Source organism: Peromyscus maniculatus, chromosome 6 (assembly GCF_049852395.1).
Source record: "Peromyscus maniculatus bairdii isolate BWxNUB_F1_BW_parent chromosome 6, HU_Pman_BW_mat_3.1, whole genome shotgun sequence".
In the NCBI taxonomy this organism is placed as follows: Eukaryota; Metazoa; Chordata; class Mammalia; order Rodentia; family Cricetidae; genus Peromyscus; species Peromyscus maniculatus.
In genome coordinates, this window is record NC_134857.1 from 113,085,801 (window position 1) to 113,113,675 (window position 27,875).

General features: G+C 40.6%; 1 protein-coding gene across 1 annotated transcript; it reads left to right on the plus strand.

Moving 5' to 3' along the window:
- The first annotated feature begins 22,861 nt into the window (after positions 1-22,861).
- Positions 22,862-24,836, plus strand: LOC102924484 (small acidic protein-like). Its single transcript, XM_042280338.2, has 2 exons — positions 22,862-24,320; positions 24,615-24,836. Exons 1-2 carry the CDS (start codon positions 24,126-24,128, stop codon positions 24,834-24,836), a joined length of 417 nt encoding a protein of 138 aa, XP_042136272.1. The 5' UTR covers positions 22,862-24,125.
- Positions 24,837-27,875: the final 3,039 nt, after the last annotated feature.

Consider the following 27,875-nt stretch of genomic DNA (forward strand, 5'->3'; position numbering starts at 1 on the left):
ATAAAACACGCCGAACACCTGAGCCCTGCTTGTGCATTCTTAAGCATGCATTTTTTTTTGTCCATGATGAAGAACTCCTTAGACTCCTTTTCCAGAAGGTATATATAATTGTTTTTGCTCTAAGAAACAAAATTGAGGTCTGGAGAGTGGCTTGGCAGTTAAATGTACTGGTTGCTTTTCCAGAGGACTAGGGTTTGATTCCCAGGACCCATATAGCAGCTCACAACTATCTACGACGCCAGTTCTAGATGATCTGGTACCCTCTTCTGGCCTGTACCCAGACACCAGGTACACGTGTGGTACAGAGACACACATGCAAGCGAAACCTCCACACATAAAATGAAAATAATTTTTTTGAAAAGTAAAACTTTCTCACTAGTGTCAATTAAAAATCCAACTGTGTCTCATCACCACTAACACTAAAATTAGTAATAATTGAGAGTAAGTGTCTGAAAGTTCCCATAGATAATAGGCAGATTTTTAAAGATATCCTACTAAGAACACCCATAATTAAACACCAAGGTGCTGCTATGAAGGGATTTTGCAGATGGCATTAAGGCATTTATCAGCTGGCTATAAAATCAAGAGCTTGCCTTGAATGTGCAGGTGTGCCCAACGAAATCACTGAGCCTTTAAAAACAGGAGAGGTAGGCTGGAGTGAGAATGAGGACGAGCCAGGGAGATGTGACAGGAGGAAGGGTCACTTTGCTCTTGCTGGCTCTGAAGATGGAGAAGGTGATGAGCCAAGAAGTTGACCCTTAGATGTGAAGAGTGACTCCCTTAGGACTCAAGGAAACAGGAACCTTGGTCCTACGAGCAACAGAGCTCCGATGACCTAAAGAGCTTGGATGAATTCATCTACTGAACATCTGAAAAAGAGTGCTGCCCTGTGCAGGATTGGACTTCAGCCTGGGGACACTAAGCAGAGACCCATGTGACGTCTGGAAGCTGAGAGGTAATCCTTTTGTGTTGTTGAAGTCAATGCACTTGTGGTGATCTGTTGGGACAGGAACAGAAAATCCATTCACCTGGGAATACTCATGTGCTTGGCATACAATTTGGAAATCATTGCCTGATTAAGACTTTTGCAAGTCCTCTGTTATTACCAATTTACAGACTTCTGAGAGAGTTGAATTGTTTTCTTGGTTTTGATTTTCTGAAGTAGAGAAAAGAGGTAGATGGTATTACCATTGTTTAAAATGTATAAAAATACTTGGGACAGTGTAAGCTCTTACCAACTGTTCAGTGAATGGCAGTTATCTTGAATTCTATTAGTAGCTATCATTTACTAAAATGCTATACACCAAACATTATGCTAACTTCCCACTAACTGTCCCTATCAGTTCGTAGCAATCTTGTGAGGTAGACACATCTTTTTTTTTTTTTTTCATTTTATAGATGTTCAAAGTGAGACTCAGCAGAACCATCTAGAAGCAGAAAGTCATTTTTGAAAAAAGTAGAGTCTAGATGTGAGCCTAAATGGTGTGATTCTACTGCTGATGCATGGAGACAGGTTTTACTACTTTACTCAGTCTGGTCTTGGATTTCTGGAATGAAGTGATGCTGCTGCCGCAGCTTCCTGGGTTGTTAGGACCGCAGGCACATGCCAGCACCCCCAGCTCAATCTAGACTCAATTGCTACTAACTTCTTATATTACTTTGTATCTAGTTATCCTATTTTTCCTATTGAGTGAAACATCCATCATACTTTAGCAAAATGGTACAATGTAAGCAATATAATTTTGTCAAAATTTAATGAACTTTGTTAATAAATCATAACCCATTGACTTCATACTGTATGCCAGGTGCTGTTCTAGGATTGCCAATAATTTCTGGTTTCATCTAATTTACAGAATGAGACACTGTAAAGTAATTGCTAGTAAAATATGAGGTAGTACAGCATCACTATGGTCATTATTTGGCCCGATCCTTGCAATGTTAGAGATGAAAACCAGAGTGGACAGATCTAGCCAATAAAAATTCAATTTGGATGTCAGATAAATAAGAAATATTTTCAGGATTGGTACATTTTGAAATACTGCACAGAAACTATATTAAAATGTTATTCAGTTACCTGAACACATACTTTTCAGTTCTCTTATTTGGCTACCCTAAATTCATCTAAGTAAAAGCCAAGATTCAGCCAGATGCTGTGGCATGCTCCTTTCGCCTCAGCACTTAAATACAGAAACAGGTGCAGCTCTATGAGTTCAAGGTAAATCAGGGTTACATAGTGAGACATCTCAAAAAATAAAAGAATTAAGGGGCTGGAGAGAAGACCCAGAGGTTAAGAGCACTGACTGCTCTTCCAGAGGACCCTGGTTCAATTCCCAGCACCCGTATGGCAGCTCACAGCTGTCTGTAGCTCAAGTTCCAGGGGACACAACAACCATGGCAAAACATCAATGAAAAAATGTTTTAAAAATAAATTAATTAAAAATTAAAAAATATGGCTATTGTTTGTAACCAACTGAAAAAGCTCAGTAAAAATTAAGTTAAATGCCTGACTATAAAATATAATATTTGTGTTTTGTTTGTTTTCTAAAGAGAGAAGAAAAGAACATAAAGTTGGGTGGTTAGGGAGGAGAAGAGGACCTGGGAGGAATTGAAGGAGGGGAAAAACATGATCAAAATATAAGAACTATGTCTGGTTCCATGGTCCTACCACAGCCTGGGTCTGTGTTGATGTCCATGGCCCAAGGTGCCACCAAAGGCCACATGGATGCCTGGTGTCTAGGCTGCAACCTGTGACCATGTTGGTGCCCAAGAGCCATGCCACTGCCAGGGTCATGTGGATCTGAGTGGCCTGCGCTGTTGCTTGGGGCCATGGTGGCACCCAGGCCAGGGCTGTTGCTGAGGGCTATGTCTGGGTTCGTTTCCCTACCATAGCCAGTATCTGTGTTGATGCCCGTGGCTCCTGATACCATCAAAGACCATGCTGGGCCGCCACTTAGGACCATGTTGGTGTCTGAGGGCCATGCTACCTGTTGGGGAGAGAGGGGGAGGGCATCCTGCTCTGAATGGCCTGTGCTGCCCCTTGGAGCCATGGTGACATGTCTGGGTCTGTGGCCCTGCAGCAGCCAGGGTCTGAGTTGATGTCCATGGCTCCTGTTACCATCATGGGCTGTGTGGATGCCTGGGGTCTGGCCAGCACCCTGAAAGGGCCTTGCTGCTGCTCAGGCCATATTGATTTGGGTGGCCTGTGCTGCCACTGAGACCATGATAACACCTGGGCCCAAATTGCCTAGGGCCATGTCTGTGTTGGGTCTATGTTGATGTCCATGGCCTGTATTACCACAGGGGGTCATAGGAGCCATATGTGTTGAAATCTGAGGGCTGTGTTGAGCTGGCCCTGCCCCTCACTGGCCTTGCCCCTCACTGGCCTTGCCCCTCACTGGACATTGCAGCAGGAGAGCTGGTCGCACATTTGGGAGACCATAGGCATAGGAAAGCTGGCCTCCATGGCATGGACCTAGGAGGGCTGGCTCTGCTCCTTGCCTGAGGGGTGCAATCCCAGTGGCCTAGATCAACCAGCTCAGCTACCATCCTGACTCACATCCTGGGCTTTGGGTTGGCCTAAACATCTATCCCTAACATCTACCCCATCTATGACCTGCTGGAGTACATGAAGGAACTGGTCCTGGCAAATAGCCACAGGATCTCTGTGACTCGAAGCAACAGCAGGATATTGTAGAGGAGTTTTGGTGAGGGTCCAGTGATGATGGTGTGCCAGAGGCATTGAATGAGACCAATGACTCATTGCAGTGAACATTTTGCAGGTGGGGCTAATCAGACAAAAGGATATACTGCGGACACACGACAGCTCCCTCTAGGATGAATGAAGAGGTGCTGGAAAAATGGAGGAACAAGGTGAGCTTTTTATTTTGTTTTTAATTAATACTGGAGCATTTTCTTTTGGGGGGATGCTACAGGGGTGAGGGGCAGATATGGAGGAACTGGGAGGTGAGCAGGATTGGGCTGTATGATGTGAAATTCCCAAAGATTCAGTAAAGAATCATGTGATGAACTTATTTTCAACTAAAATGGCAGTTTAAAATAACCTGAATGTAAGAGATAAATAATTGCTTTATATGTGCAATATTGCTAATCATGTAGAACATTAAATAGGAACCTGAATCTGAATGAAGTAATTTTGCAAAAAGCAGGAAAAAATATCTAGTACTCTATGGGTTTTACAGCTATTGATTGAACCTCATTATGAAATACAATGGAACCAGGTATCAATTAAATATAAAGATGAAACTTGCTCAGAAATGCATGTAGTAATAAGTGGAAAAACCATGAGATGTGACAGATGGGAGAATTCTTGAAAACATGTATCGATACATTGGAAATTCAGATTTTGGTGTGTGTGTTCAGAGGAGAGAACAGGTTCTCTCCACCCACTCTATAGGTCCAGGAGATTAAACCCTGTTGTCAGGCTTGGTGGCCCATTGAGCCAGTTCCCTGGCCCTTTGTTCATTTCTTATTGCTGGAATTGTGTATTTATTTCCCCTTGATCAGTCACTAAAGTGGATGATGGTAGAGTGTGAAAAGTGTAAAGTGATGGTAGACTGTGTAAACTTCATTTACTAAAAACCACTCTCCTCAGCCTGCCAGGGGCAGTGGCTTTCTCAGCTGGTGGATCTGTATTTCTCTTTGCTACCTGGGGTTGATTTTCCCTTGGCAACTGTGAAAATGAAGTTGCTGTGATAGGTACCAACCTTGAGGCAGCCACTGACCTTGGGTCTCATCTTGACTCTCCTTGTCCTTTGATTGCCATCCTCTCTAGGCCTCTTTGGTGAGGAGTGTTGGTGACATCATTTTTGCAGCCCCACAGATTCAGCCTCACTTTTGCTACCTCCGTCTGCATCCTCGTTTTCAGACCTGCCGCCTCTTCTCCCTGCCCACGCAGGTTTGAAAACCCTGAGAGGCAACCACAGGGTTTCCATATGTGGTGAGGTGGGAACCTTGACCAGTGATAGGGCTGGCTTTGCTGCACCTTGCCTCAGAGAATCTCAATGCCCTCTTCTTCCCTTTACTCTCCTGGTCATCTCCTCGCAAGTGCTCCTCAAGAGCAAGAAGCATCCTTAGTGGTTAAAGTTGGTTGCATAGTTACTGCTGTGAACTGAAGCCGTTAGGACTTGTAACATCAACTGTCTCCACACCCTTCTCCTTCACCAGCACCAAGCCCCAGCCTCTCTGGCTCCTATACTAGGAAGGTACTCCTTGGGGTCATTCTCTGGGGCATCCAAAGTACAGATACATTTTCCTTGCTGTCATTCCTGTGGGAGAGGCCATATCCATTTATTTCATTGAGCCACTTTACTGTTCAGCAAACCTTCTTTGGAAGGACGACCTGCTGGGCATGCATTGTGAACAGAAGCCACCCTGTGTACTGCTGGCTGCAGTTAGTGACAGCCTCAGTGGCTACATCCCTGAGGTGGTATGGGAGCAGCAGACAGCTGCTGTACCTCTGCCTTGCTGCTGTTCTGCATGCAGTGACAGTGACTGGGACAGCTGCAGCAGCAGCTGGATGCTCCTAGGGTGTGATGGCTACTGGGGAAGTGGGGTGTGTGTGGGTCTTACACGTCTGTTCCTATTACTGATCACACTGTATTAGGTGTTTCAGGCACACTAGAGATATAAAGTGTGTGGACAGGTATACATAGACAATATGCAAATCCTATGCCAGTTTAAAGAAGGAACTTGAGCAGATAAATATTTTAATGTTTGGGATCCTGGAACTAATTTCACAGGGGTAATAAATGACAACATTATATAACTCTTAGTGACCATATAGACCTACATTAAAATGAACTTCAACATCTGCTAAACTTTAATAGAAAAGTGTTGTGGCTTCTTTGAAGGCTTAGCCTTTAATGCAACTGTACTGTTTAATGGTAGAGCCTTTTCGTTGATGATGTTACAAGGCTTCATAAGGGTGGTATCCTTCCTGTAGGACTTTGTGCTCTTATGAGAAAGGACATCAGAATACCTCTTCCATGTTGTTTAATCATCTAGAACAAAATATGCTTCTTTTATAATTAGTGGAAAACATGATAAAGTCTTTATTTGGGAGCAAGAGGTACCCCTGGAAGCTAATTTCAGTGCAGCTTCATTTCTCTTTAACTTTCTGGCCTGCCACTTCCCATACTGTGTGGGCAGGTTGGTTTTCACTTAATGATTTTACTGCTGAGTTAAGCACATTCTGAGATGTCGGGCTTAGATGTTATGTTCCAGAGTCAAGGGTATCTGAGAGCTTAAGAGACTATGCCAATTCTACATGAGTTGTTTCATCTTGTTAAATGAACTTGAGTATATTCAAAACTGCTCTGTTACTGGGGAGGGGGGGGTGGAATTACTTTTACCTTACTCTATCTCCTGCTCAAAATAATGCTGACTATTTTTTAGGTTTTCTTTTATTGGTATATTTGATTTAGATGTTATTTATTGTTCAATTATTATAAACTTTAACTATAGTTAATACTTTGTGTGGGTGTAAAATCAAATACCACCCCTACTGGACTCATTAAGGCAGATTATCTTCATAGATAGAGAAACTTGTCTCAAGACCTGTGTTACCATCTGCTTTAAAGGAAATAGTTTCATTTTGCTGAGTGTTGGGTTAGTGATAAGCAAAAAAAAAAAAAAAAAAAAAAAAAAAAAAAAAAAAAAAAAGAGAGAGAGAGAGGGGGGGGGGAGAGAAAGAATGTTTTATCTCACTCCAGCCCATTAACTCTTTATAGCTCATGGTGTTTATCTTTTAGTAGATCAGGGATGCACCTGTACCCCAGTTACCAACAGGTAAATAGATTATAAATTATAAGTGACAGAGTGACAGATAGGGTTCATGTTTTTTGAAAGTTTGAGTGAATTTGATTCAAATTCTCATTTGCCAGTTGATGTACCTTCAGATTCTTTACAGAATTATAAGGACTTCCAAAAATTGTTTTCTTATGATCACCCATATTCATCAGGCTTAGCAAGCCATTATAAGCAGCTCACATCCATTTGGAAGATTTGGAATCTTCCCCACTTGATTTTTTTTTTCCATGTAAAGTCCAGATAGATAGGAATGTTACTATGGATGGAAAGATCATAGGGAGAAACGCAGTCTCAGACTCTTCTAGTTTCCATACAAGCTGCCACTTTCTACGGGCCCAGACCTCTAACACAAGACTATCTTGTGATCCTCGGGCACCAAAAAATAAGTGTGGTCCTGTTGGTTTATCCCTTCTACAGGGAATGTTCTTTCCATGTTATTCTGTCTCCTGCTAACTGGGATCATGGGGAATACAGTCTTTCCATTTCACTACCCGGGTGACAATGTAACTATTGATATTCATGCAGGAGGCAGTGGTAGTCTCCATTTGTTAAATGCTTCCTGGGTACCTATTATTATTATTTTAAGAATGCAAATATATGGGACATGAACCCTTGCAAGACTTTGCCACATGAGAAGAATACTGTCAGTTTATAGAGTTGGGAGACTCTTGGAAATCATCTATTTGAATTCTTCATCTGTATCCAAATAAGGAAACTAAGGGATAAGTTTGGACACTGGTGAGTAGGAGAGCTGGGATTCATTCTCATGCCTTCTATCTTGGATCAAGCTGAAGACATAGGTGAGGTGTGCTGGAGAAATAGCATGGGTGTGCTATGTTAGGGGTACACAGGGAAGGGAGAAGTAGCAGAGCAGGGCCTCATGATGAAGAAAGTAAAAAATGACAGCCTAAGTCCCATGCCCATGTTTAGCTCCTTTAGGAGAAATTGTCAGCATACCAAAGTGAGTTGAAAAGGGAATGAATGTAAATGTATGTGTTCATAGATAAAGAGAGAAATAGAATATCGCTCCTTCCCCATGCCTGATAATGGTTCACCTTGATTGTACCCCAAATTTCTTCTGATGTCACGTTTTGTGCTAGTAAGAATTGATACATTTTTGGGGAACTAAGGCTAGGGGTCCTAAGGTCTAGGAAAATGAAGTGAATAATAGAAAAAGAAAAATAATTTTTTTATGAAGAAGATTCATGGGAATTACTGATATAGGCTGAATAGCATGAAGTAGCAAAATTAAGTATGGTGGTGTTAATCCAGGGATGGCATCTGCAGACACAGTATGGATTTCTGTTGTCCAGAATGTACACATCACCACGATGGCTTGAGAAATCATAGAAGACAGGACTGAGGATACAGCTCAGTGGTGGAGCATGTGCCTAGTATGTATAAGGCATGGGTTCAATCCTCAGTACTGGCAAAAAGGAGGACAGAAATGTCTTATTCTCCAATGTGTTTAAGTAGAGAAATGCCCATCATGAGAACACATGACTGCTAGCTATCCAGTACCTCTCTTATCAATCAGAGCATGTGAATGTCTTTGCATGTGCATTGATGACTTGGGCAGATGATAACCTATATTTTGAGAGGACTATTATGTACAATGAATGAAAATATCCACAAGCTAAAGTGGAAGGTGGACATTTACAAATAGGAAACAAAACAAAGCGACACCACATAGAAAGCAGAGCTGAGCCTTCACAAAGGGAAGTGCTTCCTCTGTTACTTAAGTCTGCATGCTCTTTTCATCATGGCTTCTTGGTTTGTTTGTGTTTGTTTAGTTGAAAATAGATTCTTTTCTCATACAATACGTCCTGATGATAGTTTCCCCTCCCTCTACTTCTCCCAGTTCCTCATCACTTCCCTTCCTCTCCTCTGGATCTACTCCCTTTCTGTCTTTCATTAGAAAAGAACAGGCTTCTAAGAAACAACAACCAAACATGACAAAATAAAATGTATTAAGACGAAGCAATAACTTTCTTATTGAAGCTGGACACAGCAACCAAACAGGATGAAAAGTGTCCCAAGAGCAGGTGAAAGAGTCAAAGCTGCACTTATTCTCAAAGTCAGGAGTCCCATAAAGATACTAAGTTAACAGCTATAATATACACACAGAAAACCTGGTGCAGAGTCATGTAGACCCTGGACTTGCTGCTTCAGTTTCTGTGAGCTCGTGTGTGCCTTGCTTAATTGATTCAAAGGGCCTTGTTCTCCTGGTGTCCTTCATTCCCTCTGACTCTTTTGTTTGTTTGTTTGGTTTTTTTCGAGACAGGGTTTCTCTGTGTAGCTTTGTGCCTTTCCTGGAACTCACTTTGTAGCCCAGGCTGGCCTCGAAATCACAGAGATCAGCCTGCCTCTGCCTTCCCAGTGCTGGAATTAAAGGTGTGTACCACTACCACTTGGCCCTTCTGATTCTTACAATCTTCTTCCTTCCACTTCTGCAGGGTTCCCTGAGCTCTGAGAGGAGGGATTTGATGGAGACTTCTCATTTAGACTCTCTCTACATAATGCCTGGCTGTGTGTCTCAACATCTGTTCCCATCTGCTGCCAGAGAAAGCTTCTTTGATGATGACTGAATAAGGTGCTGATCTATGAGTACAGCAGAATATCATTAGGGACTATTTTATTGTTTTTTGTTTGTTTGTTTTGTTTTGTTCTTTTTTTTTTTTTTTTTTTTTTTTGACCAGTCATTTGGTTTTATCTTGGGTCTTAGGGCTATCTAGTCTTTGCTTCTTGATTACCAAAGCAGTGTCTGGGTATGAATTCCTTCTTGTGGAATGGGCCTTAAGTCAAATCAGACATTGGATGACTGTTCCCATGAGTTCTGTGCTACATTGCCCTAGCCCATTTTGTAAGCAGGACAGATTGTGGGTCAAAGGCTTTGTGGCTGGGTTTATATTCTCATTTCTCTTTCTGTAACCTTAGGAGTGAAGGGGTTAGACTCTCCCATGCTCACAGCTGAATTTAGGTCCCAGTTCTTTACAAAGGACAAAACAGGTGTCTCTCCCAACAAAGGGCCATTTATCCACAAGGGCCTTACATTCAGGGTCGAGGGAGGGAACAAACGCAGGGCTTAAGTCAGCCTCACAGTGTCTCAAGGACAAACCCAGCAGCCCCCTTCTGAGTCATGTCCAGACTTGCAAATATATCCAAAAATGATGAGACTAAACCTCAGCTAATTAAAAATATACTAATATTACTGCTGCTTGTTTAACCAATCATATTTGAGATGACCTAACTGTCTCTAAAACTCCCCTTTACTGTGCTTAAAAGGAGCCTACACATTCCTCTTAGGGTCTTTGCCATCTTGTACAGGTCAATGACCTCATATATGCTGGAATATTAATAAATGCTCTTTGCTTTTACATACTGTTTGAGTCTGAGATCTTCCTTCAGCATTTCCTCAGACAATACAAGAGTACCTTCCTGTACCAAAGAGACTAGAACACAGGGGTGAAGGCTCCATGTAGGTATTAGGTTGACTTCTCAATGTTCGATGAGTTGTGTGGATTTTGTCCTTCGCAATGGGACCCTGCTGTCAGTTTTGGAGAGCAATCCTTTGTCTTAGTGTCAGCCTTGGTTATATGGGAATTTCCAAGGGATCCCTTGGTCAATAATTCAATTGACTATAACCCAGATCCTATCACTGGGAGCCTTGCCTGGCCAGAAGAAACTCTATATTCCTCATTACTGGGAGTCCTCATTAAGATCACCTTCATGGATTCCAGGAAATTTCTACTGCACTAGTTTTCACACTACCTTCAAAATGTGCCCCTCCAAATTCCAGCTGTCTCTTCCTGCACTCTTCTCCCTCCATCCCATCTCCCCCTAATCTGATTCTTCACATTCCTGTCCCCATCCACCCAAGTCTACCTGAAAAAATCTGTTTTATTTCCCCTTCCCCAAAAGATCTATATGTCCCCCACCAGAGCCCTCTTCTTTACCTAACCTATCTGGGTCGATGAATTATAGCTTTGTTGTCATTTACTTAACACCTAATATCCAGTTATAAGTGAATATATACCATATTTGTTTTTCTGGGTCTGGGTTGGCCACTCAGAATGATTTTTTCTAGTTCAATCTATTTTCCTGTGAATTTTGTGATGTCATTTTTTAAACATCTGAGTAATATCCTGCTGTGTCAATGCACCACATTTTCTTTATCCATTCTTTGGTTGAGGGACATTTAGGTTTTTTACAGTTTCTGACTACTATGAACTCGCCTCAATGAACATGGTTGAGCAAGTGTACTTGCGGTAAGATGGACTGTCCTTTGAGTATATGCCTAAGAGTGGTATAGCTAGGTCTTGAAGTAGATTGATTCCCAATTTTCTCATATTATTTCCATAATGGCTGTACAAGTTTGCATTCCTACCAGCAATGGAGGAGTGCTCCCCTTACTCTATATTCTCATATCATGAGTTGTCACTTGTGTTTTTTATCTTAGCCCTTCTGATAGGTGTAAGATGGAATCTCATAAGTGGTTTTGATTTGTATTTCCCTGATGGTTAAATGCTGGTAGATATCTTTCTGTATTCTATGAATACATGTTGTTCCCATTGGTTAATAAATAAGCTGCTTTGGCCTATGGCAAAGCAACTTAGATGCAGGCAGGAAATCCAAGGAGAGAGAAAGGAAGAAAAAAGGCAGAATCTGGAGCGATGCCAGCACCACCAGGAGAAGCAAGGTATGGAAGTATTGATAAGCCACAGCCACATGGCAACTTATGGATAAATAGAAGTGGGTTAAGTTATACGAGCTAGCTAGCAAGAAGCCTGTCATAGGCCATACAGTTTGTAAATCATATAAGCCTCTGTGTGTTTACTTGGGTCCAAGCAACTGCCAGACCATGGGTGAGAGAGATTTGTCTGGACTGTGGGGGACTAGGTGGGACCTGAGAAACATACGGCTACAGTTGAAGATGTTGAACATTTCTTTGAGTGTTTCTCAACTATTTGAGACTCCTCTATTGAGAATTTTCTGTTTAGATCTGTGCCCCATTTCTAATTTGGTTTTATTTTTTGATGTCTCGCTTCTTGAGGTCTTTATATATTTTGTATATTAACCCTCTGTCAGATGCGGAGTTGGTAAAAATCTTTTCCCATTCTGTAGGCTGTTCTTTTGTCCTTTCAGCAATGTCCTTTGCCTTACAGAAGCTTCTCAGTTTTATGAGGTCACTCTTAGTGCCTGCACTATTGGTGTTCTGTTTAGGAAGCTGTCTCCTGTGCCAGTGAGTTCAAAGCTATTCCCCATGTTCTCTTCTATCAGGTTCTGTGTATCTAGTTTTATGTTGAGGTCTTTGATCCACTTGGGCTTGAGTTTTGTGCAGAGTGATAAATAAGAATATATTTTCATTCTTCTACATGCAGACATCCAGTTTGATCTACACCATTTGTTGAAGATGCTTTCTTTGTTCTATTGTATATTTCTGGCTTTTTAATAAAAAATCAGGTATGTGGATTTAGGTCTGGATCTTCAATTTTATTTCATTTATCAACATGTCAATTTTTTATGCCAATACCATGCAGTTTTTATTGCCATAGTTATGTAGTACCATTTGAAATCAGAGCTGGTGATACCACCAACAGTTCTCTTATTATTCAGGATTGTCTAGCTAGCCTGGGTTTTTTGTTTTTCCATATGAAGTTGAGAATTCCCCTTTCATTATCTTTTCCTGATCTTAAATGGTTTTATCAGTAATCAATGATGCTATGGAGTCCAGCTCTCCACAGTCCATCTTCCCATTCTTATACTCATCTCCATGCTATCGATTCAACACACCAAATATTGAGAAAGCAGTTCACTGTGTTCAATTCTATTTTTTGTTAGTCAATGTGACAGTACTTGTGACTGGCCTGACTTTTAACCCTTTTCTCAGCAGGAGACCATGGTTTACTGTTTCTATGCAATTTCATAAGCTTTGACTGTAATCTAAGTTCCCCATTTTATGTTCATGGTTTTGAATGATAAACTTTACTTTCTGCCTTATGCATATCTTCTGGTCTTTTGGCATGACATTCATATTCTCTCAGTAAGCACATAAGAAATGTATGTCTAATATTTGAGATTTAATTAGGCAGGATCTGTTAAAAGCACTAGACATGTTTGGTTTTCTTCTCTTGTACTGTAAATGAACATAGCTACAGTTCATGTTGTTGATGATTACTTGATCCAAACTTAAAACAAGTGTATATGATGGAGCATTAAATAAAATCCAGGTTTAGAAAGAAGAGAAATAAAATGTTTTTCCAGACTGAAGAAGATGTGCTAGCTGGGGTGAGGAGTTACTTTTGTTTGTTTGTTTCCTTCTTTTTTCTTGTCTCTGGGTTTATAGTATGTAGTAAAAATCACACAGTTGCATTCTCTGTTTTGTGGGGATGAGTTTAATGCAAGGCATCACCCATGCCTCCAGGGAATGTCTATGGGGTTTGGTGAGTCATAATGAAGCATCCTATTGATTACATGATGGAAAATCAATTCCAAAATCACCCAGGTCCTTAACTCTAGGACGTGTCCTGTGAGTTCAATGCTGGCTCTTTGTCATTGTGACTAATGCCCAATTACTGGCCCAGTGAGCAATCTTCAGGGAATAATGTGCTTTCTTTCCTTTCTTTCATGTAGCCTGAGGACCCTTCCATTTCCTTTCTCATGCTGGGCAGCAAGGGTGAAGCACAGCACTCTTGCCTACTAGATTGAATCTGTGCTCCCCATTCCTTTAAGAAAACCATGCTCTGCAAAGACTGTGTGGTATGTCTGTGTCTGGAGATGCTCTGAGAAAAAGAAGTGGGGGCAGGAAACCCTTCATTTCCTTTGTGTGCAGTAAGCAGACTTGGACATTGACAACAAAACTCTCTAGGAAGGGAAGAGTGAACTAGAAAGGATGGAAGAGGATAATGGGGGAGATTTGTCAGAAACCACCACCAAGGATTGTACTCCTAAGACCAGCTGGATTCCTGTGTGTATGATTGAAAGTAATTAATAAAATGCTTTGGATCCTATACATTTCCTAAAGGAACATGGGACCATAGGCATTTGGGCCACCAAGAATTTAATCCATCTGCCTAAAATGTAAAAATTAGTAGATGTCTGGGCAGTTTTGAATAGGTCTTAACTTAAGGCTCATTGATTCTCTTTGATCTGCTAGCATTTTCCTGGTGTGACATGTAGAATCTTCACACATGTGAAGGATGGAAGAGAAGCAATGTGAGTATATAATTTAAAAACTATTTTTCTTTCCTTCAAGGAGTTCATTTGCCATATAGTCTCTGAATTCTCTCCTTTTTTGAATAAAACATTTCAAGATGAGAATAGAAAGCAATTTCTAAGAGCTAGGCTAGAGAGGAGACTCTCATTCAAAGATGGGATGCTCAAGTTATGGTTTCCTGCATAAGACCTGTGTCCAATCAAGCCAAACAGCAATTCCAGCATGGATGGCGGAGTTGATCATGGGACTCTGCCCCTAGCTGGGAGTTATTAGCAACTGAAGGCTGATGGGTGAGAGAAGCCATTTTTCCCCAGAGATGTGGTCACTGGTATGTTGCCTATACTCATACGTAAGCACTAATTTGGTTCAGTGGACTATTTAAAAAATAATAATTAAGGAAAGAAGAAGACAAAGGTGGAAAGAGTATACACTGGGACTCTGGAAGAGTGTGAGAGAAAATTGGAGGTAAGTAGCAAATTCATTGTTATATATGTATAATTGTTAAGGAATTTAAAATTATATATTTTTAAAAAGATGGATGTTCAGAGAGAGGTCTACTTGGTTAAACCAAAGTGAATAGATAGGTCTATTACTTGAAATTGGTGGCCAAAGCCTAATATCCATGATTAAATTTCTACTATTACATTTCTATTACATTTCTCCAGCTGTAACTAATCTCTACTTTTGAATATTCATAGCAAGAGATATGTTTTTGATTATTTTTATCTCACTAAGAATAATAAAGTGGATGGGATGAGGAATGGTGGCATACGCCTGTTACCTCAGCACTCAGGAGGTAGAGACAGCCTCAGGAAACAATGCCAACTTCAGATTCATAGGAAATACAGAACCTGGGCTACATGAGGCCCTATCTGAGTCAACAAAAGAATTCAATAGGTCCTTGATCCCATTTGAAATTTCATGCAGAGTGAGAGATAGGGATCTAGTTTTGTTCTTCTACATGTTGATATCCAGTTTTCCAAGCACCATTTGTTGAAGATGCTTTCTTTCTTTCTTTTTTTTTCCAGTGTGGATTTTTTATCTCTCTAGGTAGTTCTGGCTGTTCTAGAACTCCATATATAAACCATGCTGGCCTTGAACTTACAGAGATATGATATGCCTGTCTCTATCCATTTACCACCACCACCGCCCCCCTCCTCCAGTGCTGATATTATAGGCATGTGCCTCCAGCTCAGCCTCAGTTGTATGGACTTATATCTGGGTTCTCTAATTTTTTAAGAGTTGGAAATTGCCTTTTTATTCATGTAATTACAGAAATTTGACTGAATAGGGCCTTTAAAAAGTCATTTAGTATATCCAGTGTATAGCCTTAGCAAAATACAAAATCAAAGAAAGAACAAAAGAACCCAAAATATCAAAACAAAACGAACATCAAAACCTTAATTCAAGCAAACCCAAAATCAAACCAAAACTATTTACACTAAGAAGCATTCTCATCATGCAGATTTTGTGCACTGTCCTATTTTTATTTTGTCTGCATTGGTGTTTGGCCTGCATGTATGTCTCTGTGAGGTTGCCAGATGCCCTGAAACTGGAGTTACAATTGTGAGCTTCCACGTGGGTGCTGGGAATTGAACTTGGGTCCTCTGGAAGAGCAGCTAGTGTGCTTAAGCCCTTAGCCATCTCTCTAGCTCCTGGGATCTCTATTCTGTTTAGTGGACCTGTGTGTGTGTGTGTGTACACATGTGCGTGCGCTTGCACCAGTACCTGGCTGTTCTTATTACTATAGCTCTGTAATAGAACTTGAAATAAGATATGGTGGGAGGGGCTCTGCTTCTGGAGTGGTGCTGCTTGGACCGGTGGCTGAGTGAGGGCTGCTGGTGTGAACTGCGAGTGTGTTCAGCATATCCCGGTCAGGATCCCAGCCACAATGAGTGCAGCCCCAGAGTCTAGGGTGAAGCGTTCAGTATCCCTGGACTGTAGTGGGTAGCCATTCCAGCTTGGTTCTGGAAGTTCCAACCCCCATTGAGACTCTGGCAACTGTCACGCCTACGAGGCGAGGTGAGGGGAGGTGCCAGGGGACCCGAGAGCTGGATGGGTCAGCGCTCTCTCTGGGCTCTCTCTCGGTGTCGGGACGCTGACCGGTGCAGATTGACTGTGCAGAGCTCCGGAGAACACCGCTGGACTGCGTTACACCTTCCCCAGACCCTGCGACCTACCCATTACTTAATTTGTGAGTTACGCCATTAAATAAATATCCTTTTAACTACGTGATGTGGCCAAAATAATTTCTCCAATATCTGGCGCTCACGTGGGGCAAACTCCAAAGGCCTGGGCGGCTCCCGCCATCTCCTCCCTAGCTGGCGGGTACCTAAACCCGCCTGCAAAGTTCCATATAACCAGGGAACACCTACACGGTTCCATTACCAAAAAAGGGAACAGCTAGTCCGATCTCAATTCCCTAGCTTAGCCCCAGACCAGCGAAAGAGGCAGGAGAGTGCTAGCTCCGATTTCCGCCATCTCCGCCATTTCCGCCATCTCCCTCCGACTCCAGCCAAGATCGCCAGCAGGCCCTGTTTCGGAGCTGTACCAATGCCACCTGCTGGCTGAAAAGTGCTACTACACGAAAGGTAAGCATATTGTTTCAAGTAAAGGTACTTGATAATTTTACACCTTAAAATTGACTAACAAATTTTGAGTAATTTGTGTAATATGGCCGACAACATTACCTCACAAGAATTTAAAAACCTTTTTGCCTGTATGATGAATGACATCTTCCTGGAAATATAGGACATTCCTAAGGCATATCTGGGCTATACCATTTTGGCATTCATCATAATAATTCACACAGTGTTCAAACACTGGTTTAGGAACAAAGATGAGTCATTATTGGGACTGATACAGGCTTTAAAAGATAGCAATGAAGGCTTAGAGAAAAAGATTCTCTCTCTGGAATCTGCTTTCAAAGATAGCAATGAAGGCTTAGAGAAAAAGATTCTTTCTCTAGAATCTGCTAATCAGGATTTACAAAACAGGCTTGTACCCAAAATTGATTTTATTGATAATAAATATGAATATTTAATGGATAGAACACTAACTCTCCAGAGTGAAGTTGTGGCTACTCAGACAGTATATAAGGAAGAAAGATTATCGTTAATTGATAGGATAAGGTCCATGGAATCATGTGTTTCTGAGGAACATAAAAACTTCTATGATTCCATGAGAAATATGGAGTCCCTTGCAAGAGAGGAGGTTCACTCCCTAGAACAGACCCTAGATGCTTGTTTGAAAGCCCTAGAAGAAACTCTCAGTAAACATGACAAGGGAACTAATAAGCAGAAGGTCAAGACCATAGAGGTTGTAACATCTCCAAATGGCTCTCATACAATGGCTTATCCTGTTATTGTCCATGAGAAGCCAGCAGATGACACACACCCCGAGCCATATATGACATATACATTACAACCAATTTCAACAAGGGACTTTAAAAATATAAAGGAAGCAGTAGTTACGTATGGGATACAATCCACATATGCAAAACAGATGTTAAATTCGTGGTCTACCTCACATAGAATCATTCCAGATGACTGGCATCAGTTAATTTCAGCTGTTCTAGAATATAGTCAGCAGTTACAGTGGAAAAGCTGGTTGAGAGAAGAGGCAAAAAATGTAGAACAACAAGGTAAACTCAGAGGTTTTGTGATCTCCCAAGATCAAATACTTGGTGAGGGATGTTTCGCTGACAGGAATGTACAAGCCACTTATGATGAGCATACAATATCCCTATGCCGTACAGAAGCTCTAAATGCTTGGGAAAAAATTCCAGAACCTGGAAAACCAACTGAGGTATACACAAAGATATTTCAGGGACCGCATGAACCCTTCACTGATTTTTTACAAAGACTGAACAGAGCTATAACAAGAGCTATGTCAGACAAAGAATTAAGAAAAGTATTAACTGAGTCCTTGGCGTTCGACAATGCTAATGCAGAATGCAGAAGAATACTTACACCATTAAAGATCAGATCAGCTCCTTTGGAAGAATGGATTCAATATACTAATGGTGTTCAGTCTCTTAACTACAGTAATGAGGCTTGGATAGGAGAGACAAATCCCAGAGGTGAAAGAAGGCCCCATGTTACCAAATGTTTTAAGTGTGGTACACCAGGTCATATAAGTAAAAACTGTACATGGGGTACTCCTAGAAGCAATACTCCTTCTAGGAATAGCCTAAACAGGAGACCCCAACCAACTCCTGGATTATGTAGAAGATGTGGCAAAGGCCGACATTGGACCAGTGAGTGCAGATCAAAAATAGATATACAAGGCAACCCTTTACTGGCAGAAAACGCCTCAGGGGGCCTCTTGCAGGCCCCCAAACCAAACGTAGTACAAACATTCCCTGCCACTGTGGAAGAAATTCCTCTCCAGGACAACTGAATAAACCAATGCCTAATGTAAAAACCAATACTGCAATGGATGATAAAACAGCTTTGATAGCTGGATCACAGTTTACAAAGAACACTATAAAATAAATATTTTGGCAGACTTCCATAAATGAACAAAGACCAAAGCTTAGAATTCGAATTAATGGCCTGGTTCTGGAGGGCCTGGTAGACACAGGTGCAGATGTGACTATAATTACACCAAAATCATGGCATCCAAATTGGCCTCTTCAAGAGGTAGATGTCCAACTGTTAGGGATTGGCACCCTATCTCAGATAAAACAGAGTTCGAGATGGGTTGAATGCATAGGGCCAGAAGGACAGAGAGGAAGGCTGAAGCCTTATGTAGCAAATGTAGCAGTAAATCTTTGGGGCCAAGATCTGTTACAACAGTGGAATACCAAGATTAAAATTCCTACACTTTCAGAAAAGGAATACAGACCAATGCATGTTTCTAGGAATAATATCATAACATGCTATAAAAATCAGTCACCAACCATTCAGGCTGTTCACAAACAGAGCACGACTGTTGTTGAACTCTCAGAAGTACCAACTGCCATACCTTTAAAATGGCTTACTAATAAACCTGTCTGGGTTGGACAATGGCCTTTGACAAAAGAGAAGCTACAAGCTTTAGAACAGCTGGTTCAAGAGCAGTTAAATGCTCAACACATTAAAGAATCTACCAGTCCTTGGAATTCTCCTGTATTTGTTATTAAAAAAAATCTGGTAATTGGAGAATGCTGACAGATCTGAGAGCTATTAATAAAGTAATTCAGCCAATGGGCTCCCTACAGACTGGGATGCCCTTGCCCTCTATGCTACCAAAAGAATGGCCTATAATAGTTATTGACTTAAAAGACTGTTTCTTTACCATACCCTTACAGGAAAATGATAGAGAAAAATTTGCCTTCACAGTACCTAATTATAATAATTCTCAGCCAGTCAAGAGATATCAATGGAAGGTCCTCCCACAGGGAATGTTAAACAGCCCTACTTTGTGTCAATACTTTGTGCAGAAACCATTAGAGATAATTCGTGTAAAGTTTCCACAATCCATAATTTATCACTATATGGATGATATCCTATTAGCTGATCCAAAGTTAGATACATTGGAAAGCATGTTTGAAGAAGTAAAAAAAGTTTTGCCTCGCTGGGGACTGCAAATTGTTCCTGAAAAAATACAAAGAGGAGATTCTATTAATTACTTAGGATATAAGATAGAGCTACAAAAAATTAGACCCCAAAAGGTACAACTAAGAAGAGATAGATTGAAGACTCTTAATGATTTTCAAAAGTTATTAGGAAGCATTTCCAACTTACTGGGTATCATGGGAATACCCAAAGATGGACTACAAAATTTGGCTAATACTCTAGAAGGGGACAAAGAATTAAATAGTCCAAGAGAATTATCAGCCGAAGCTGAGAAGGAATTGGCTCTAGTAGAAAAGACAATTCGAGAAGCACATGTGGATCGTGTGGATCCAGAAGTTAAATGCATTCTTGTCATATTCCCCTCCAGACATTCCCCAACAGGTATTTTGATGCAGAGGGAAGATATTATATTGGAATGGATATTCCTACCACGTAAACCAAATAAGAAATTAAAGACTTATATAGAAAAGATCTCTGATTTGATTCAAAAGGGTAAATTAAGACTTCGCCAGTTGACAGGAATGGACCCAGCAGAAATTGTAGTACCATTAACTAATGAGGAAATTTCATCACTATGGAAAGATAATGAATACTGGCAGAGAGCCTGCAGTAACTTTTTGGGAGAGATTAACAACCACTATCCCAAAAGCAAGAGAATAGAATTCATAAAGAAGACTGAATGGGTCCTTCCTCACATTGTACGACAAAAGCCAATTTCTGGAGTCCTCACATTCTATACTGATGCAAATAAATCAGGGAAAGCAGGATATAAATCAGGAGACTTAAGTAAAGTGGTGCAAAGTCCATATAGCTCTGTACAAAAGGCAGAACTGTATGCCATTCTTATGGTACTGATGGACTTCACAGAACCTCTCAATATAGTCACTGACTCTCAATATGCAGAGAGAGTTGTTTTACATATTGAAACTGCTGAATTTATTCCTGATAATACAGAATTAACTTCATTATTCATACAATTGCAGGAAATCATCAGAAAAAGGGAACATCCTATATATATAACACATATCAGATCCCATACAGGTCTGCCAGGACCTTTAGCACAAGGTAATGATGAGATTGATCAGTTACTAATAGGTAATGTGCTAGAAGCTTCAGAATATCATAAGAAACACCATATAAATAGCAAAGGTTTGAAGAAGGATTTCTCCATCACTTGGCAACAGGCTAAGGATATTGTGAAAAAATGTCCTACTTGTCCCATCTATAACCAAACTCCATTACCTGCAGGGAGTAATCCAAAAGGTATACAAAGAAATGAAATTTGGCAGATGGATGTGTTTCATTTTGCAGAATTTGGAAGATTAAAGTATGTACCTCATACCATTGACACCTATTCAGGATTTCAATGGGCAACTCCTATGAGTTCTGAAAAGGCTGATTCTGTGATTACACACCTATTAGAAGTTATGGCCATCATGGGAATATCTGTACAAATTAAGACAGACAATGCCCCAGCATATGTCTCCAATAAAATGAGACAGTTTTTGCTTATTACAATATAAAGCATGTTACAGGTATTCCACATAATCCCACAGGCCAAGCAGTCATAGAGAGATCCAATCGAACTTTTAAGGATATGCTAAATAAACAGCAACAGGTAACAATGACTCCTAGAAATAGACTGCATAGTGCTTTATTAACCTTGAATTTTCTCAATGCTAATGAGAAAGGAACAACAGCTGCGGAGAGACATTGGACGACAGACAAAACTCCTGAGCTAAACCAACCAGTTTATTTCAAGGATGTGCTGACCTCAGAATGGAAACCTGGATATGTTCTACGTTGGGGAAGGGGTTTTGCCTTTGTTTCTGCAGGAGAAGAAAAGCTATGGATACCAACAAAATTAATAAAAATTCGATTCGAACAGGAAAAACCCCTTGATGAAGAGAAGTAAAAGATCATCCACCAATGTGACATCTCTACAAGTTGTAAGAAAAATTTAACAATCAAAGGGTGGGGTAGGGTTCTGTTTTTGTCTTTCCAGGATAATGGAAATACCCATCTTCCAAAACTCACAAGGCCTTGGATATCCAGATGTTTACAGCAGAAAGGAAGAATCTATTGGTACCAATCTACACATGGTAAAATCTCACTGTCTAACATCTTTCTATCAATCTAGAAAAGTTGTGGTTCCAATTCAATTATAGCCAAGCTGGCTTTGGAGATGGAATTGGCTCACTCCTTCTCTAAACCCAAGCATATTGCTAAAAGAAAAGTTTAAGAGATTCTTCAGTCCCATATCAGAAGAGCCCTCTGGTGTGAGACAGAAGGAAACCAATAAAAAGGGACCGTTGTCTTCTAAATTCTAATTCTCTCCATGCTTACTCTTGATTTCTCAGAATCCTTTCTTACATGCTATGTCCTCTTTAAATCCAAACCTCCCATTTTTGATAACAAATAAGTTTTTCCAATAGCAATCTCAGAAGTCACCAGAAGGAAGATGGGGCCCCAACAACAACAACTCTACCCAATCCAGAATGATGCCATGGTAATCATCATCATACTACACTTCTTGCCAGAATTTCAGACAATCTTACCCATTACTCTAAAACTTGCTGCAGAACCTACAGTTAGTCTAACTGAGATTTAACTATCTGAGCTTTCTCACAGTACTCAACAGATAACATCACCCCCTAAACGGCAGGAAGCAATTCTAAGAAAACGACGCCCCTTCTCCCTTAGGTTTCATAATTCTCAGGGTTATGGATGACGGTTATAGGGTTGGGGAGGAAGAAAATATTAACTCAGTATTGTAAAAAAAAAAGGGGGGGGGAGAAGAAATGGAACAGATAGGTATAAGATATGATGGTAAATCATTGTATATACTAGTAAACAAACTTAGTAAAATAGCAACCTTAGATAATTTGCACTGTAATTTGTAGTGTTATAGATTCTTATATGTTGATACAAATGTAAACTATTTTTATACTCCTGTTTAAGATAATTTGTATATTGATACAAATACAGAACTATATTTGTTATAATGTACATATATTTCTACTCTCATTGGAAACATATTTATATTGATATAAATGTAAATTTATATCTGTCATACTTTATATATGTTCTACTTCTGTTTAGGATATTCGGTATATTGATATATATTTAAGGTTATTGTCATATTGCATATCGCACTATATATTCCTACCTCTGTTATAAATATCTTGTGTATTGTCACAATTTTGAAGTCATCGTTCTTCACCATACATTTGCTTATAGTCGCCTATGCCTGTCATCTCTATAGTTTCGTTAGTTAGGTTATCGAGATTTACAGATACATAGGTCAGATGGGCAGGTAATCTTCAAACACTTCATAGACCTAGAGAATATGGCATTTAAATAACTTAGAATTCTGTTGACATGAGACACAATTGCTCCTGGCTGCACCAATTGATCCCGAGAGAATGTTGGGCTTCTAAGACATTTCCATTTGGAAGTTTGTCTTTTTGGCACAAAATGGCCTACTGGGCAAAGAACTGCCCTTGCCTTGATGGCTGACAGTACAAATGCAATGCTGTCCTTTCTGGACAAGCGGGACACAAGGAAAGCGACCACTGTACTCTGCCAAGACAGGGTAAGATGGTCTTTCAGAAATCCTGCTTCTGAAAATGGTCTGTCAGATACTCTAGGCCTGTAGCCAATTTGAATGCACCAACAATGCTGAGAAACATTAGGTGACTGTCCAGGCTGCCAGCTGTCTTGGTCTACTCTTGCAAGATTCCCGAAAGTTGCTTGCATCCATCTACCATTTCTCAGGTATCATTATGTTCCTTCTCAGGTCTTTGATGGGATTGAAGACTAGCAGTTATAGTTACAACTTAGTATATATAATATCTTAGATAGAACATATTACGTATTAGATTCAGGTTCTTTAGGATAAGACACCTTTGAATGATCTTTATAACATGCTGTTTACCTATGCTCTATACTTCTCTGGATTTTAGTATGTGTTTCTTGCTTGATATTGTTTGCATTGGTTGTAGTTACATCTTATCTAGGTCATTATCTCTCATTATTTCTGGACAATATTTGATAACCATTCCTTTGTATATAGTCTTGTATTAGTTTAGAACCTTCTTATTTAGACAAAAAGGGGGAGATGTAGTGGGTAGCCATTCCAGCTTGGTTCTGGAAGTTCCAACCCCCATTGAGACTCTGGCAACTGTCACGCCTACGAGGCGGGGCGAGGGGAGGTGCCGGGGGACCCGAGAGCTGGATGGGTCAGCGCTCTCTCTGGGCTCTCTCTCGGTGTCGGGACGCTGACCGGTGCAGATTGACTGTGCAGAGCTCCGGAGAACACCGCTGGACTGCGTTACACCTTCCCCAGACCCTGCGACCTACCCATTACTTAATTTGTGAGTTACGCCATTAAATAAATATCCTTTTAACTACGTGGAGTGGCCAAAATAATTTCTCCAATACTGGACGATCTTGGATCTAGCAATTGAGAAGCAGCCGACTTAGGCAATGAAGAGAGAAAACAGAAGTTCTCGAGACTTATGGGTACAGGAAGGAAAGAACACACTGGTCATCTTGTTATAGGAGATCACAAAGGAACATCTCACTTCCGAACAGGGGAAGAAGACAAGAAAATTAATGAAGAGCTGGAGTACCAGTACCAGCAGAGCCTGGACAGTAAACTATCAGGCCCATACCAGCGGCGGCACTGTGGATTTGGCTTCAGTGAGGTAGAAGATGATGATGAGACTTATGCAGGGATGCTTGGCTCAGTCTGGGAGGAGGGGACTGGACCTGCCTGGACTGGGTATACCAGGTCGATCTCAGTCCTCGGGGGAGGCTTTGCCCTGGAGAAGAGGGGAATGGGGGGTCGGCTGGGGGGAAGGGGAGGGGGCAGGAAGGGGGAAAACAAGGGAATCTGTGGCTGTTATGTAGAACTGAATGGTATTGTAAAATAAAATTAAATTAAATTTAAAAAAATAAAATCTTAAAATAAATACATTAATGTAAAAAAAAAAAAAAAAGAAGATGATGATGATGGGGAAGGTGATGTTCCTGGAGACAGTGATGAGGACCACTCGCCTGATGCTCAGAGTCCAGATGACTCGGGCAGTGACTCTGAGTCTGAGAAGGAGGAGTCTGCAGAAGAACTCCATGCTGCTGAGCATCCTGACGACGCAGAAGACCCTAAGAGCGAAAATGATGTGAAGAGCAATTATAAGATGGTACTTGTCAAGTCCAGCAGCTCATAACTTTTAAACACTTAGCCTTTGTATTAAAAGGAAACCTTATTGTTATAATGCACAGTGGAGGACTGCTTATAGAGCACAGACCTTTGTATTATAATTTTTTAAAAGGCCTTTTAAAAATAACTACAAAGAGTGCTTGCTTTCAAATGCCATGGGTTATACTTTTCCGGGCATGACTTGAACCATTTTTGTAAAGAGTCAGAGTTGTGTAAAATGAGAAATAAATACTGTACTCAGCCTCCTTTCTTTCATATTAGCATCGTCAGCCTTCTCACCACCTTCCCCCCCCCCGCCTGCAGATGCATTATGGGGGACACTTACTTTGTTTGTGGTGGCTCTTTCATCTCTGTGTTTTAGGTTTGTTCCTATTTTTCTTTTATATGATTCATTTGATACTGTGACATGCTCATGAGGAACGTTCCCTTGATTACACTTTGTTAAAGTAGACCTGTCCCTGTCCATCATGGATATTCCTGCCGCCGGCCTCGCTGCCACACTGCAGACCATTGTTGACAGTCCGTGCTTGTTAAGATTCTGCTCTCAGACCAGAGCAGCACAGGAGCCAGCACAGGACACTGGTGGGTGGAGGTGCAGCCGTCACATCGTTCAGAAGATTGCGAACCAAAATGTCTTTCTATAATTTGATTTCACTCTATGGTTAAGTTTTGATAAATTTGGCCAGTTTTTACAGAAGAAATTATTTCTCTGCTCATTTAGTCCTGTGTATTTAGAAATATGTAAAACTGGATTTTTTTAAAGGTACTATGTGACCAAAGTTCATTTTTTCCTTCTAAGGTCTAAATAAAGAGAAAGCAGTTTCCCATTAAAAAAGAAGAAGAAGGAAGAAAGAAGATATAATGATACCTGCTGTAGTATTCTTTTTGCTCAGGACCATTTTGGCTATCCTTAGTCTTTTGTATTTTCACATACATTTTTGGATTGTTTCCTCTGTGTCTATGAAGAGTGTCCCTGGAATTTTGAATGAGACTGAATTACAGTTGTAGACTGCTTTTGTTAAGCAAAGACTCTGATAGTATGGGAAATAAGACCAACAACTGATAAATAGGATCTCGTAAAACTAAAAAGCTTTTCACAGCAAAGGAAACCCATGTGACCTACAGAAGTGAAATCATGACCGTGTGTGTGTGTGTGTGTGTGTGTGTGTGTGTGTGTGTGTGTGTGTGTGTGTGTGTAGATCCATAACATGCAATGAGATTGAAAAAGTAATGTAATACAAAGATACCAGGCAGCTGGAGAGACGACTCAGCAGTTAAGAGCTCACACTGTTCTCGCAGAAAACCCAAGCTTGCGTAGGAATTCACGAACTTTAGACTGACAGCTGTGGAACCTGCACGGGACCATACTAGACCCTCTCTGCATACGGGAGACAGTTGTGTAGCTGAGTCTATTTGAGGGCCCCTGGCAGTGTGATCAGGATCTATCCCTGGTGCATATGCTGGCTTTCTGGAGCCCATTACCTATGGTCGGACACCTTGCTCACCCTTGATGCAGCAGGGAGGGGCTTAATCCTGCCTCAACTGAATGTACCAGGCTTAGCTGTCCTCCCCATGAGAGAACTTACCCTTTTGGAGGAGGAGATAGGGGTGGGATGGGGGGAAAAGTGGGGAGCGGGAGGAGGGATGAGAGGGGGATCTGTGGTTGGTATGTAAAATGAATTAAAAAAATTTTAAATGAAAAAAAGAAAGACCACACACAAAAAAAAAGGAAAATTTAAGCTTGGTTCCCATTTGGGAGGCTCACAATTGCCTGTAATTCCAATTCCAGTGGGTATCTGACACTTCTAGCCTCACACACATACATATACCTAAAATAAAAAAAAAAAATCTTTAAAAAGGGGGTGGGGAAAAGAATCCCAGGACCTGATAGTTTTACTGCTGAATTCTCCCAAACCTTTAAAGGAGAGCTACCAATATCGTTCAAAGTCTTCTAAGCAGAAAAGGTAAGGACACTACCAAACTCATTCCATGAAACCAGCATTATTCTGATACAAAAATTCACTAATACTGTCAACCAATGTCCTTGTTAAACATACATTCGAAGATTCTCAATAAAATTCTTGCTAGTCATGTTGAAGAGCACATTAAGATCATACAGCATGAACCAGTTGGTTTTATTTCAGGAATATAAGACTGTTTCAGTGTAAGCATATCTAATCATAATAAAGACTATATTAAAAAGCTGGTTACAACATACTGTAAAATGGGGGTAACTGAAAGTATTTCCTCTGAGATAAGGATCAAGACAAGAATGCCCACTCTTACCACTATTACTCAATGTTGTGCTTGAATTTTTATCTAGAAGAATAAAATGAGACAACAGGACACAAACAGGAAAGGAAGTTTGCATGCAACACGGTCCTGTGGTTCAAAAGACCATCAAGACCCCACCAGAAAGCTCTTAGTTTCGACGAGAGATAAGTGCTTTTAGCAAACTAGATGGGTATACCAGTAAACGAAACTGTTGAGAGAAAAATAAAGGGGAAAACCACCCATAATAGCTTTTTTAAATATATGGAAATAAACCTAACCAAGTAGGTGAGTGACCTCTACAATAAAATCTTTAAGACTTTGAAGAAGACACTAGAAGATGGGAAGACTTTCCATGTTTGAGGATTGGTAGGGTTAATATTGTAAAAATCATTGTCTCGCCAAATCTATCTAAAAATTAAGGCCATTTCCATCAAAATTGCAAGTACATTCATCACAGAATTGGAAAAAGGCAATCCTAAAATTTAAGTCCCTAAATAGCCAGTGCAGTCCTAAAAAGAAAAATGCTGGGGGTATTATAATGCTCTATCTCAAACTACATAATAGAGCCATGGAAATAAAAACATCATAATACTGACACAAAAACAGACATATAGACCAATAGCAAAGAACACCCAGAAAGATTCTCACAAAGCTACAGCTGCCTAAGTTTTAAAAATAATATTTTATTGTTTGGGAATTGCTGGGAGCTGTGGGAGTATACAGCAGGTGGCAACTAGTGTTTGACAAGTTGACCCACCAGACATGTAACTCC